At 37.2% G+C, this 13,388-nt stretch overlaps 1 protein-coding gene across 3 annotated transcripts in view; it reads left to right on the forward strand.

Moving 5' to 3' along the window:
* The window catches only part of CSDE1 (cold shock domain containing E1), a 38,378-nt gene that overhangs the window by 17,093 nt on the left and 7,897 nt on the right, over positions 1–13,388 (forward strand). For 2 of the 3 annotated variants that reach the window (XM_029947801.1, XM_029947803.1), the window contains 12 exons: positions 516–714; positions 1,953–2,062; positions 2,462–2,554; positions 3,170–3,267; positions 6,120–6,201; positions 6,547–6,675; positions 6,786–6,911; positions 7,546–7,758; positions 9,322–9,462; positions 9,786–9,950; positions 12,233–12,340; positions 12,925–13,100. In XM_029947801.1, coding sequence (XP_029803661.1) covers positions 516–714; positions 1,953–2,062; positions 2,462–2,554; positions 3,170–3,267; positions 6,120–6,201; positions 6,547–6,675; positions 6,786–6,911; positions 7,546–7,758; positions 9,322–9,462; positions 9,786–9,950; positions 12,233–12,340; positions 12,925–13,100 — 1,640 coding nt within the window. The remainder of the gene's footprint in view (positions 1–515; positions 715–1,952; positions 2,063–2,461; positions 2,555–3,169; positions 3,268–6,119; positions 6,202–6,546; positions 6,676–6,785; positions 6,912–7,545; positions 7,759–9,321; positions 9,463–9,785; positions 9,951–12,232; positions 12,341–12,924; positions 13,101–13,388) is intronic. The other variant, XM_029947802.1, reaches the window with a different exon arrangement.

Raw genomic sequence — 13,388 nt, forward strand, 5'->3', positions numbered from 1 at the left:
TATTGCATACAAAGTTTCTTTTGTTTTCATCTCTACTAATTTAAATAATTGCCTTTGGATGCATGGCTTACCAAATAGTGTTGATTTCTATTTAAGTTTCAAACTAGGTGTTAGTAAATTTCTTAAGTGTTTTGGTAGTCTGGGTTGCCATCCTTTGAATATCAGTTACCTTTGTTCTGAAATTATTATTTTAGTAGTAATTTAAAGTTAACATAAAGGCAGCTTATACTTATGTAGTTGCTTTACCTTAACACTAAACTCCAGAAATCTTAATGTCTGTAAGTGAAAATTCTACTATAAATTGGGACAGTTCCTTAAAATGAATGAAATTCTTTATTCTGAAATATTTAATTAGTTAAATTAATATTCCAGTAGTAAAAGCCCATAGACATTCTGTTACCTATTTTATTTTTTCTCTGTGTTAAAAATTTAGTGATTTGTTAATCAGACTTAGTATGCTTTGGAGTTAATGTACAAATTTGAATATATTAAGTTCTTTTTCTTCTTAAAAACAGATGAGCTTTGATCCAAACCTTCTCCATAACAATGGACACAATGGGTACCCCAATGGTACTTCAGCAGCACTGCGTGAAACTGGGGTTATTGAAAAACTGCTCACCTCTTACGGATTTATTCAGTGTTCAGAACGTCAAGCTAGACTTTTCTTCCACTGTTCACAGTATAATGGCAACCTGCAGGACTTAAAAGTAGGAGGTAATCTGTCATTGATTATTCTTTTTAGAAAACTAATCACAGATTTCTCTTGCATTTTATCTGCTCATGACAGTGTTCTACTACTTTTGGCCTTTTAATTGTCCCAGTTACTGAGCTGTATCTCTGTAAACTAACAGAATCCTGATTTCTCTTGTGGTGGTGTCTTTTTGAAGGATAAAAGACTAATTGACTTAAAGATATCTTTGAGTATTTTTTAAATAGATACTTGGAAGATACAATTGTTTTTCCCCATAATAATGACTTTAACTGTATATTAGATTTAAGCCAGTGAAAATATTAAACTTTTATAATGGTAGTTTTGACTATTTTATTAAGTACTAGTTTTGGAAGTACCTGAAAAAAATAACTCTTACAGTGTCATCACTTGAACTATTCGTCTTGACTGACACCATAGAAATTACTTTCGCATGTGAAAATATATGGCTTACTAGAAGACTGAAGTTACAAGGTCTCAAGGGGTGTGTGTGTGTGTGTGTGTGTGTGTGTGTGTGTGTGTGTGGTTTTTGTTTATTTTTGAGAGAGAGCAAGCAAACATGAGCAGAGGAGGAGCAGAATGGATGGATGCTGACCTGGATCAGCAGAGAGCCTGATGCAGGGCTTGAACTCAAAAACCAGGAGAGCATGACCTGAGCTGAAGTCAGACAATTGAGCCACCCAGGTGCCCCCTCAGTGTGCTTTTTAAAGTATCTTTGGGGGGAAAGTCAGAACAGTAATTAACATGAGTATTTGGCATACCAAATACTCTTAACCCCCACAAGGACATTATTTTGGTTGATCCTTACTTTGCAGATGAGGAAACTGAGGTACAGAGGAAAAAGAAAACTTGCCAGAGGTCATGGTCTTTATTTATATTGCCTTGTTCTCAGTATTTGTTAAGTGCCGTGAAAACTATGACTAAGGTATTTCTATCTTAGAATAAAGCAGTGGTTATGAAGCATTAGTATGTATCAGAATAACCTGGAAGGCTTGTCAAAACAGCGATTGCTGTACCTGGTGCCTAGAGTTTGTTTTTGACTAGGTCTGGAGTGGGGCTCAGGACTTTGCATTTCTGCTAAGCTCCCAGGTGAGGAGACACTGCTGCTGGTCCAGGAACCAACCACGCTTTGAGAAATCACTGGTCTAAAGCATCTCAAATGCTACGTTAAATGTGGCTTGAAAGTGAGGTACCATTTTGCCAGTATTTGCCCAACATACACAATACTTATACTTTATTTTAGATGATGTTGAATTTGAAGTATCATCTGATCGGCGGACTGGGAAACCCATTGCTGTTAAACTGGTGAAGATAAAACCAGAAATCCTCCCTGAAGAACGAATGAATGGACAAGTTAGTGGCTTTGATGCTTTGTGTTTTCTTAGGGCCCTGCATTTGCATATCTTTCACATTAGAAAGGAAGATTTTCCCCATCTCCTCAGTTTGCACGCAAGAGAGCTATAGTATAATAAAGATTACTATTTTAAAATTCTCACAGAAGCACTGGCATTTCTTGACCTGAAATAAATACGGTCAAGACTCAATTTGGGTTTTTACATATAACCCTAAGACTGCACTTACAGTCAGTTTATGTACTGTAAGTTTGAAACTTGGCAGCATGACATCCTCTTGTGGATCATATTAAAATGCATCCCTATGTATAGTATAGAGGATATTAGAATTCAGTTAATATTGCACAGTGCTGCTCCTGAAATGATTAGCAATGGAAATTTTTTTTTTTTTGACTGGTAGGTTGTGTGCGCTGTTCCTCACAACTTAGAGAGTAAATCTCCAGCTGCCCCGGGTCAGAGTCCAACAGGGAGTGTATGCTACGAACGTAATGGGGTAAACTTGTGTATTTTTCTTAAACCTTTGCCTGATCCACCATGTGATCTATAAGCGTACTTTAAAATTCAAAATAGAAAACGTAAGCAGCAGTTGATAAATTCAGTTTTAAATTTGGTTTCTAAGAGGCTTTGAGTGCAGTAATCAAAAACTAAGAGGAAAAGAATCCTTAGGACTTCCAAGGGTCTTAGCTTGCCCAAGGGTGACCTTAGTTAGAACATTAAGGTAAAATGTTCCTTTTACTCGAATTTTTGGGGGTTGTGGGAGGGGATCTTTTTTCTGGTTCTTTTTAAGCACTAACTCCATCGTTTTTGTTTGGAATGCCTTGTATAAAAATTGTTTTTTTGAAATGTAACTACAGTCTCTGGGCAAATGCTTCCACGTGTGTAAGCTTTTTGAAGTTGGATTGCTGCTCAGCTGTGGACTCGCAGAAGTCATCAGCATCATGGAGGGGAAGTGTGTGTTTATATGAATAAACCAATGTACTTGCATAGTGTATTTTTAAGAAATTTGGCTTAAAATGCCAGCTTAAGAGGTATTTAATGAAGTAAATCACAGTATACAGAGAGAATATGCATCCTGCCAATATAGTAATAATGACCTGTTAATTCACAGGAAGTGTTTTATCTGACTTACACTCCTGAAGATGTCGAAGGGAATGTTCAGCTGGAAACCGGAGATAAAATAAACTTTGTAATTGATAACAATAAACAGTAAGTTCTTTTTTTTTCCATCTAAGTTGGGAGTTTTGTTTCTTTTGTGTGTGTTGTCCTTCCCCCCCCCCCCCGCCTGCCCATAAGAAGAAGAAAATTGAAGTGTGTTGAAAACCTAACTTGTAGATCTGGATAATTTTAATGATTATTTTCATGATTCCTTTTATTTAATGTTTCATTTATTTTTGAGAGAGAGAATGCGAGCAGGGGAGGGGCAGAGAGAGGGGGAGACACAGAATCTGAAGCAGGCTCCAGGCTCTTGAGTTTTCAGCACAGAGCCCGATGTGGGGCTCAGACCCACGAACCATGAGAAAACAACCTGAGCAAAAGTCAGACACTCAACCAACTGAGTCACCCAGGCACCCCTTTATGATTTTTTAAACTTTTCATCAGCTAAGCATTTGAAGGTCTATTCTGTGATGGGCATTGTATGGATGTCAAAAACAGAAATATAACTAAAGTTAAAAGTTATGGTCAGAGCTTTCAAGGAGATTTCTAGAAGTCAGTGAAGGTCATCAGGGAGATGAGAGGAGGAAATAGCATTCTGAGTAGAAGTATAATTTTGAGGAAATGGCCAAAAGTTTGAGTTGATTGAATTGATTGAATCATAGGAAGATGAAGTTTTGAGCTTTATCCCGTAGTCCTAGGACTCAGGGATTTTAAGGGGGGGAGGGAGCACAGGAGGGAGGAGAGATGGAGGTATGATTGATGTAGATCATTTAAGTGGTGGAAATGGTAGACTTCTGAAGGATAGGTGTACTCTACACTAGAAGTAGTGACATGAGAGTTAATATGCAAGATGAGGGTTTAATATACTAATATGGGTAGGCCAGGGATGGTCAGGAGGAGACATCAAGCCATACTAAGATAAAATCAAGTTTTGTGATCTGTTAGATAGAGGTGTATATTGGAGTTAAAGGAGAGTCCCAAATGCCATTTTCCTGGCTACTGGACAGATAATAATATCATTAAACAGAAGTTACAGCAGAAAATATTAAATGTGGGAGAATTATACTTATTTTTGCATTTTTAAAAAATAAATGTTTATTCATTTTTGAGAGGGCAAGAATGTGAGCCGGGGGGTTAGGGGGTCGACGGACAGAGGATCCTCCAAAGCAGACTCTGCTCAGAGAGCAGTGAGCCCGATATGTGGCTCAAACGCATGAACCATGAGATCATGACCTGAGCTGAAGTTGGACACTCAACTGGCTGAGCCACCCAGGCGCCCCTTATTTTGGCATTTTGAATTTGAAGTGTCAGTATATGTAGGTGAAGATCGTGAATATGTAGTTGCATGTAGAAGTCTGAATCAAGCTAGTAATGGACAGGATATACAGTGGTTGAATTCATCAGTATAAGCAGTTAAGGAAAATGTAGTTAAGAAAGCTTGGGGATAAGGGGCACCTGGGTGGCCCAGTCAGTGAAGCATCTGACTCTTGATTTTGGCTTAGGTCATGATCTCATGGTTTTTAAGTTCGAGCCCCACATCAAGCTCTGTACTCATGGCACCAGAGCCTGGTTGGGATTCTCTCTCCCTCTCTCTGTTTCTCCTTCTCCCCTCCTCCCCAAATAAGTAAACTTTAAAAAAAAAGAAAGCAAGCAAGTCTAGGGATAATTATTTTTGTACAAGCACAGAAGGAAGTTAAAAGTAGGAAGTTGGAAAAAATGCTAGGAATGCACTTTACAGTAGCATAGAGAAAGCGAAATCCCGAGAGCATGTGCAGAATTATTAGCCCTGAACCTTACCTCTTGTAAGACTAAAAGAATCAGATTGAGGTGGTGGGTATATTAATAGTTCGAGTCTAAAGGCCTCAATTTGATCTTAGATAGGAAACCAGGGGATAATTTATTAAGTTTCTGTGTGCCACGCACTTGTACTAAATACTTTACATATATAGTTGTTATCCTGAGAACAGCTTCACCTGATCAGTGTCTTCATCTAGAACGCTGAGTATGTTCTTAAAGTAGCTTGCCTCAAGTCATACAGCCTGTAAATAGGTAATTGAACCCCAGTCTGGCTTTAAAGTCTTACAGTGTAGTAAGTTGCAAAGGCAAGTAGTATCTTTTCCTGTGTCTTCTTTAGTCTGTTAAAATTTTGAAATAGAAAAGCACAAATGGGTGACAGTTTGTCCATGCAGAATTTAGGGAAGTAATCAATTAGCCCTGAACTTTTGTTAAAACAACTATACCAATAGCCTGCACCATCTTTAAAATGAAATCAAATTACATTGCTGCTGCTCAAAGAGGAGAACAGGATAACAACATGTAGTGTCTAATGAGTTTCAGTGAAGGTGGATGTCACTTTTTTTTTTGAAGCATAGCAAATTTCTCCTTTAATCACAGTTACTCAACTTTCTTTTATGGCTGCTTAATCAGTAACCATTGATGGGATAGCTAGTAAAGTCAGCACTCGTTCCAAACAAGGACCGTTCCCTATTCATCTCTATATCCCTAATACCTTTGTTTACAGCACCTGATACTCAAATGTTTACCCAATAAATGACCTTCCTATAACTTTAGATTTCCTGTATTTGATTGCATTCAACTTAATGACTTTCTTTTGTAATAGAAAAGCATGGGGTATCCATGATATTCTTTTAAGATTCTAAGAGAAAAATGATATATGTAAGTGCCCGATTTAGATGGCTAGAGAATTTGAGCAAAAATCCTTTGCATATGACGCCATGTGAAAAGGATCATATGTCATAAACTTTATATTTGATCTTTGTGTTGACATAAAATTGAGGCCTCTTAATTTATTGTTTTTCTAGACTCCTCATATCTAACCAAGCCAATGCATTTTTTTCACCCCTCTTTGGTCCTTCCATCCCCACCCTGTTACTCCTTTCTAGTACTGGTGCTGTAAGTGCTCGTAACATTATGCTGTTGAAAAAGAAACAAGCCCGCTGTCAGGGAGTAGTTTGTGCCATGAAGGTAAGTGTCCTCAAATATGAGAAATTTGAGGGATTTTTTCCTTTGACCGCTTTCATTCTATACTTCAAAGCCAAGTCTTTGGTTTATTCTTTGTCTTCCCTTTAAAAATATTTCAGTATTGACATCAAAAGTAATCTCTTAAAATTTCTTGGTTACTAATTCATTTGTTCTTTAAAATGGGCCATGTAATTGATACTGTCAGTATTAGACCTAACCAAATACATTGTTTCCAGTGCAATAATTTTATGGCAAGGCTTGTTGACTATACATTGTAATTATAAGTATGTACACTGAATAGTTCCTGATGGTCCTATAATTTTTTGGGTTTTGCTTGTTTGTCTTTAGGAGGCGTTTGGCTTTATTGAAAGAGGTGATATTGTAAAAGAGATATTCTTTCACTATAGTGAATTTAAGGGTGACTTAGAAACCTTGCAGCCTGGAGATGACGTGGAATTCACAATCAAGGACAGAAATGTAAGACAGTTGACTAACTTGATCTTTGGCCTTCTTTTAAGATCAGTAGTGAATTCCATTTTTAGGAAACACTTAAAATTACATGATCTTCTCCCCCCCTTCTGATTTAGGGTAAAGAAGTTGCAACAGATGTCAGACTATTGCCTCAAGGAACAGTCATTTTTGAAGATATCAGCATTGAACATTTTGAAGGAACTGTAACCAAAGTAATCCCAAAAGTACCCAGTAAAAACCAGGTAAATAGTCTTTTTCAGGAGAGTTTTCTTTTGTGTCATTAGTAGTAGAACTGTTTGATATACAGAAATTTTACTCAATTAATGTAATTTTATGGTAGTGGAACAATTAAATTTTTTTGATATATATATATATATATATATATAATTAAACAAGAAACCAGTGATAATGTCCATGAATAGATTTTTTGTTTTTTACTGGGTGAAAAAGGAAAAAGGGACAAAAGAAATGCTTGTTAAATTGAGAAAAAACAATTTAGATGCATTTATTTGGGTTCTCTCCCGCCTCCTCCCCCAACTCCCACCCCATCTGTTTCTTTTATGTGGGAGGTAAGGTGAGAGGAGACTGCTGGCGTCCTTGCTAAAGAAATGTGAAACATAAAAGACAAATTCTTTTCCTTAAATAAAATGTCCCTGTCAGACTGCAGGATCTTAACTGCAGTGTGGTATTTTATGGTTGTACCATGTGACCACAGAGCACAAAATTTTCAAATTGGACTTACGTTGTCAACATCTTTTTTCTGTATAGGGAACTGTTATTATAAATAACATGGGTTTGCTATGTGTTCTTCTTGTTTGACTTAGAACTAGGAAGGATGAGAAATCTCCAGCTAAAATAGTTTTTCCTTCTCATCAGAATGACCCATTGCCAGGACGCATCAAAGTTGATTTTGTGATTCCTAAAGAGCTTCCCTTTGGAGACAAAGATACAAAATCCAAGGTGACCCTGCTGGAAGGCGACCATGTTAGGTTTAATATTTCAACAGACCGGCGTGACAAACTAGAACGAGCAACCAACATAGAAGTTCTGTCTAATACGTTTCAGTTCACTAATGAAGCCAGAGAGATGGTAAGTGTTGGGTATTAATAGATACTTCTATTCAGTATGGAGGTCTAATGTTAGAGTCAAATTTGTAATGCTATACTGAAAAGCATTTAAGTTAATGATGACATTGGGCAGCTTCCTTGTTAGATGACTAAGTACAGAGATATTTGAATGAGTCTGGGTTTGATATCTGATTCTGCCAGTTACCTTGAAATAGATGTGGAAAAGTTTTAGAATGGAAATATGTACAGGATGATTTCTAAGATCTTTTGAGAGTCTGTGACTTTGTGGACCTTAAATATGAAAACTGAGGAAATTCAGTCACACATTGTAGAAAGCAGATTTTCCCAAACTGTTCCATGTTCAATAAACACTTGATAAAGTTCAGTGAGTTTTGGGTTTTGAGTTTTTACAGCAGGACTTTGCAAATTCTTTTCAGTGGGTATATGTCCGGGAGTGACCTATACCAGAAATGTTTCCCAAACATGTTTTATAAGCTGTGTTTTCATAAATTAAGGTCCTCAGATGCAATTTATAGTTCTGTTGGGGTTCATAACATGGGTGGTATACCTCGGTGCTGTTAATGGAACTGGGTACATTCAATGAAAATTTAAGTTTCTTGCGACTTAGAACCTTTACCTTTGGAGAACTGATCTTGTTTGACACTTGTAATGTGCTTTTTAACTTTGAAGTTTTTGAGAACCAAATGATTTTTTTTTTTTTTAAACAAAAAGCTTCTCAGGTAGGATCTATTTTGCTTGACAGTATAGACTACATTGTTGAGTAGCTTGGCTGCCATCAAAATTTAGCAAAGATGAAGTGTCAGAATATTTATGCTGTATTCAAAAGCCAGTTATAGAATAGTCATCAGTAATAATATAAATAAATATGCAACATGTAAATCATTGGTAGGTCAATAATTGTTTCAGTAAACGTTTAAGTACCTGCCATGTGCCAGCTAACTCTGGATGTAATTGCCCTCACAGAGCTGATATTTAGTAAAGGGGTGGGGGGCGGGAATGAGAAAAGGATTTCTTATATTTATTCTTCGGACCTAAATCTTAGGCCTTTCCTACACCTAAACTCATATTAAACTTTTTGAGATAGAGACTAAAAAGTTCCCTTTAGTTGACTATGGAAGTGTTTGTGTAGATTTTTAAAATTTCTAGATGTTGTCATAAAGCTTGGGCCTTATTTGGAATCTCTGTTTTCTACCACTTATTAGCTATATGCTTTTTACAAACTGCTTAGCCTCCCTCAGCCTCAATTTCCTCATCTTGCAATACAGGATAATAATACCAAGTTCACAAATTTGAGAATGAAAGGGAATATGTCGTGTGCATGTATTAACACTCAAATATGATAATTTTTATGCATACTTACCAAGAGCTAGCATCTCAGACAGTGGCTTAGCCGTTAATTTACTGAGCAATGAGTTTGTATTTAAATAGAAAAATTAAAATGTGGGTATAGAAATTGAGTCATTAATACAGAGAATCTCTAAGGAGTTTAACTTGATGCCTCCAAAGTTGAGTATTGTTTTCTTGGCAAGCTTCACAGCCAGTGAAAATAGTATCTGAATTTCAGGGTGTAATTGCTGCCATGAGAGACGGTTTTGGTTTCATCAAGTGTGTGGATCGTGATGCTCGTATGTTCTTCCACTTCAGTGAAATTCTGGATGGGAATCAGCTCCATATTGCAGATGAAGTAGAGTTTACTGTGGTTCCTGTGAGTACTTTTTGAGAAAAAATGGGATGGTTTCTTGATGCTTCCTTTTTCAGTTTAAAGTTACTTTTGTTGGGGCACCTGGGTGGCTCAGTCAGTTAAGCATCGGACTTTGGCTCAGGTCAGATCTCACGTTGGTGGGTTCGAGCCCCGCGTTGGGCTCTGTGCTGACCCCTAGCTCAGAGCCTGGAGCCTGCTTCCAGTTCTGTGTCTTCTTCTCTCTCTGTCCCTCCCCCTCTCATGCTCTGTCTCTCTCTATATCAAAAATAAATAAAACATTTAAAAATAATAATAATAATAAAGTTACTTTTGTTTATCATTTGTAGGATATGCTCTCTGCCCAAAGAAATCATGCTATTAGGATTAAAAAGCTTCCCAAGGGCACGGTTTCGTTCCATTCCCATTCAGATCATCGTTTTCTGGGCACTGTAGAAAAAGAAGCCACTTTCTCCAATCCTAAAACCACTAGCCCAAATAAAGGCAAAGAAAAGGTAAGTTTTACATTATCAAAATGATTTATGTAGTTCTTTATTCCTCTTTTTCAAGGAAACCACTATCCACACAGTAATGTAATGAAGTATCGTCTCTTGGAATTCTCTGTAACATTAACAGTGAACTGATCTAAAAGTTTTTAATCTCCACATTATGACTTGGGGGGGGGGGCGTTCAGGGTTCTATGCATTGTAGGATGTTTAGCAGCATCCCTGGCCTTTACCCCCTAGAAACCAGTATCTCTTCTCTGTCTGTGTGACAGCGAGAAAAGTATTGCTATATCCTGCAGGACCTCCCCAGATAATCCCCCAATGAAAACCACTTGTCTAAAATGATCATACTGGTCTTCCCAAGCAGTTTTAAAGTTCCAAATTTGGGTAGACTCCGTTCGCATATTGAACTCCATTTATTAAATAGTCCACACAATAGAGATACGATGATGTCTAACATGGCTTTTGCTCTCAAGTAAATAGTAAATTGAGTTGTATAGAAGCAGATAATTCATACCCAATATAAAATGTTGCCATAAAAAATCACTGAGAAGCACTGTGGCAAAAATGAAGTCTAATGTGGCAGGATCTGGGATGGTTTCACTAAGACGTGACATTTTTTTATTATTATTTTTAAATGACAAGCTTGTCCATTTTTTGGACACAGAGCGGACAGGGGAGGGTCAGAGAGAGACAGAATCTGAAGCAGGCTTGAACCCATGAACTGTTAGATTATGACCTGAGCCGAAGTTGGCCACTTAACTGACTGAGCCACCCAGGCACCCCACTAAGGCAGTGACATTTAATAGGTGGGTATACATGAGGAAAGGACATTCCTAAAGTACAGATGAGAAAAATTCAAGGTTTCTTTAGAAAGCACTGAGTAGTTAAACAGGAAGATAGGGTTTTTCTTTGCTGGGGTAGAATAGAAAATAAGGATGAAGAATCAGGATGCAGCTAGATGGAGAAGGTTTGATTGCTACTCTAAAGAATTTAGACTTTGTTCTATACTCAGAGAAGATTTGTGGAAAGTAACATCAGATATGCACTTCAGGAAGATATGGCAACAGTATGACCCCAAGATGGGGGTGGAGAAAGACAAAAGATGAAGAGGCCTCATGGGAAATGAGTTTAGGTAGACGTTAAACTAGGAGCAGACAGACATCATGGATGTAGATGAGAGCAGGTATGAGTGAGAGATACTGAAAGGTCATGTGATTTTAAAAATGGCTACTTAGGATCCTGAAAGAACTGAACAGCATCTTGCTTACCATTTATTTTGTAGCTTAGGAAATCATTTCTGCACTTGAGTTTTAAAAAATCATAGTCTCCTGTTAGGGTGAAAAAGCCCGCACAAGGCCGGGCCCATAGTAGGAATTTCACAAGTGCTATTTTCACAGTAAGAAAAATAATAGAAAATCAGTGGGGCTTATTTTTAATGACTTTTAGCTCATAGAATGCCCTGCTTCCCAAATGGCTCTGACACAACTGACTTGATCAAGACAGCCTTTGTATGAGACTTTGCCTGTCCTTTTATTGTTCTGTTCTTAGGTCAACACTGGACCTTAGTTAAGTCATTCTGTCGTCCTCACTTATAACTGTGTATTACACTAAGGAATATGAATGGTAGAAGAGTAGAAATTAATTGGCATTGTATAGTTGAAACCCTAGAAGTGGTGTAATTTGTGTAGTTGTACAGTGTTGTTTACTGTGTGATTCTGTATGGTATACCAGAAATTTTTTAGACTTTTGAAGAGTGAATCTTTCTGGTAATCAACAATGATATAAGTTACAGAAGCACTGGTATATCATAACTTAATTGCCTGTTTGTATATCAAATGCTAGATCCTCTACTAAATTAAATTCTTATGCATTGGTAAATACATTCTCATACAAAACACTTCAAGGTACTACGGGAGATTCAAAAGAAGTGATAACAAAAGCTTCTTGCCCTATGGAATTTCTATTTATTTAAAAAAAAAACACGTTCAGTTTAATTTTTGGATGGCTATGAGAAGTATAGAATGGGTGTGTTACAAATTTTCAATAAGCTTTCCCTTCTCAACAATAAAATGAGATTTTCGAGACTAAGACCCAATTACAGCATGTTGAATCACTCCTGGGTTTAAAGTAAGACTACCTTTCATTCTTAGGAAACTTGGTTGCTGTTCGGGAGGCCTAGAATAGGACATTTCTACAGCTGTGCCAATTCTTTAGCTCAAAGATCTAAAAACTTCAGCTGCTTATTGCCTTTTTGTTCTTGATTCTTTTCATTGTATTCTATTTTTTAGGAGGCTGAGGATGGTGTTATTGCTTATGATGATTGTGGGGTGAAATTGACCATTGCTTTTCAAGCCAAGGATGTGGAAGGATCTACATCTCCTCAAATAGGAGACAAGGCAAGATAATTCTGCTTATTTGAGAGGAGGGTTAAAGGTTGTCATCTTCATCATAAGTCCTGCAAAATCTCTTTGTAATTTTACCAAGTTTGCTTAAAAAGTTTTTGTGCTTACACATTTAAGAACATCTTCCCATTTAAAAGCAGTTTACTCATTTTAGAATAGGATCTGTGAAGCCCTTTGTTAAAAGCTTTCTGAGGAGTCATTATTTAAGCACTAGAGAAGATATGCCTAAATCAATTAACTTGTAATGTTACAAACTAAACCAGTTGCCAAAATATAAAGTAAAATTGTACCAAAGACTTTATATTGCTGTGCATTTCACTCCTACTTAATATGTCTGGTTTTCTGATAGCCCCACTTTAGGGAAATTGAGAGTCATAAGGAATACATTACACTGGAGAACAAAACTTGATCCCTTATGAAAGGTGGAATGAGACCTAGAAGTGTTAGTTTTGGTGAAAAATCTCTTCCATCAAAGTATTTAATACAAAGGATATTTGGAGTGGGAAATTGTAGGTCCAAAGGTAAGGAGCTTGGTGTGGGAAAGATAGGGTATTAATTAGTGTGCTTATTTTTCACAGGTTGAATTTAGTATTAGTGACAAACAGAGGCCTGGACAGCAGATTGCAACTTGTGTTCGACTTTTAGGTCGTAATTCCAACTCCAAGAGGCTCTTGGGTTATGTGGCAACTCTGAAGGATAATTTTGGATTTATTGAAACAGCCAATCATGATAAGGAAATCTTTTTCCATTACAGGTAAGGAATGCCTTTTAGGAATTAGAGCAAGGAGTGTACCTGCTTTGGACATAGGACAAGAACCTTTCTGCATCCGTGAAAGAGTCTGCTTTATATGTTGCTACCAGAGAGTTGTGCATTTAATATAGTGTTAGTTAAGGGCATGGACCCTTAGAATTAGATGGTTCAGGTTTGAATCCTGGCTCTGCCACCTGATTAACCTCCTGGTATTTTAGTTTCATTGTCTTGAAGTTGGAGATAATGGTGACTCTTCCCAGGGTGTTTGTGAGGAATAAATGAGTCACTGCC

The sequence above is a fragment of the Suricata suricatta genome, chromosome 8 (genome assembly GCF_006229205.1).
Source record: "Suricata suricatta isolate VVHF042 chromosome 8, meerkat_22Aug2017_6uvM2_HiC, whole genome shotgun sequence".
In the NCBI taxonomy this organism is placed as follows: Eukaryota; Metazoa; Chordata; class Mammalia; order Carnivora; family Herpestidae; genus Suricata; species Suricata suricatta.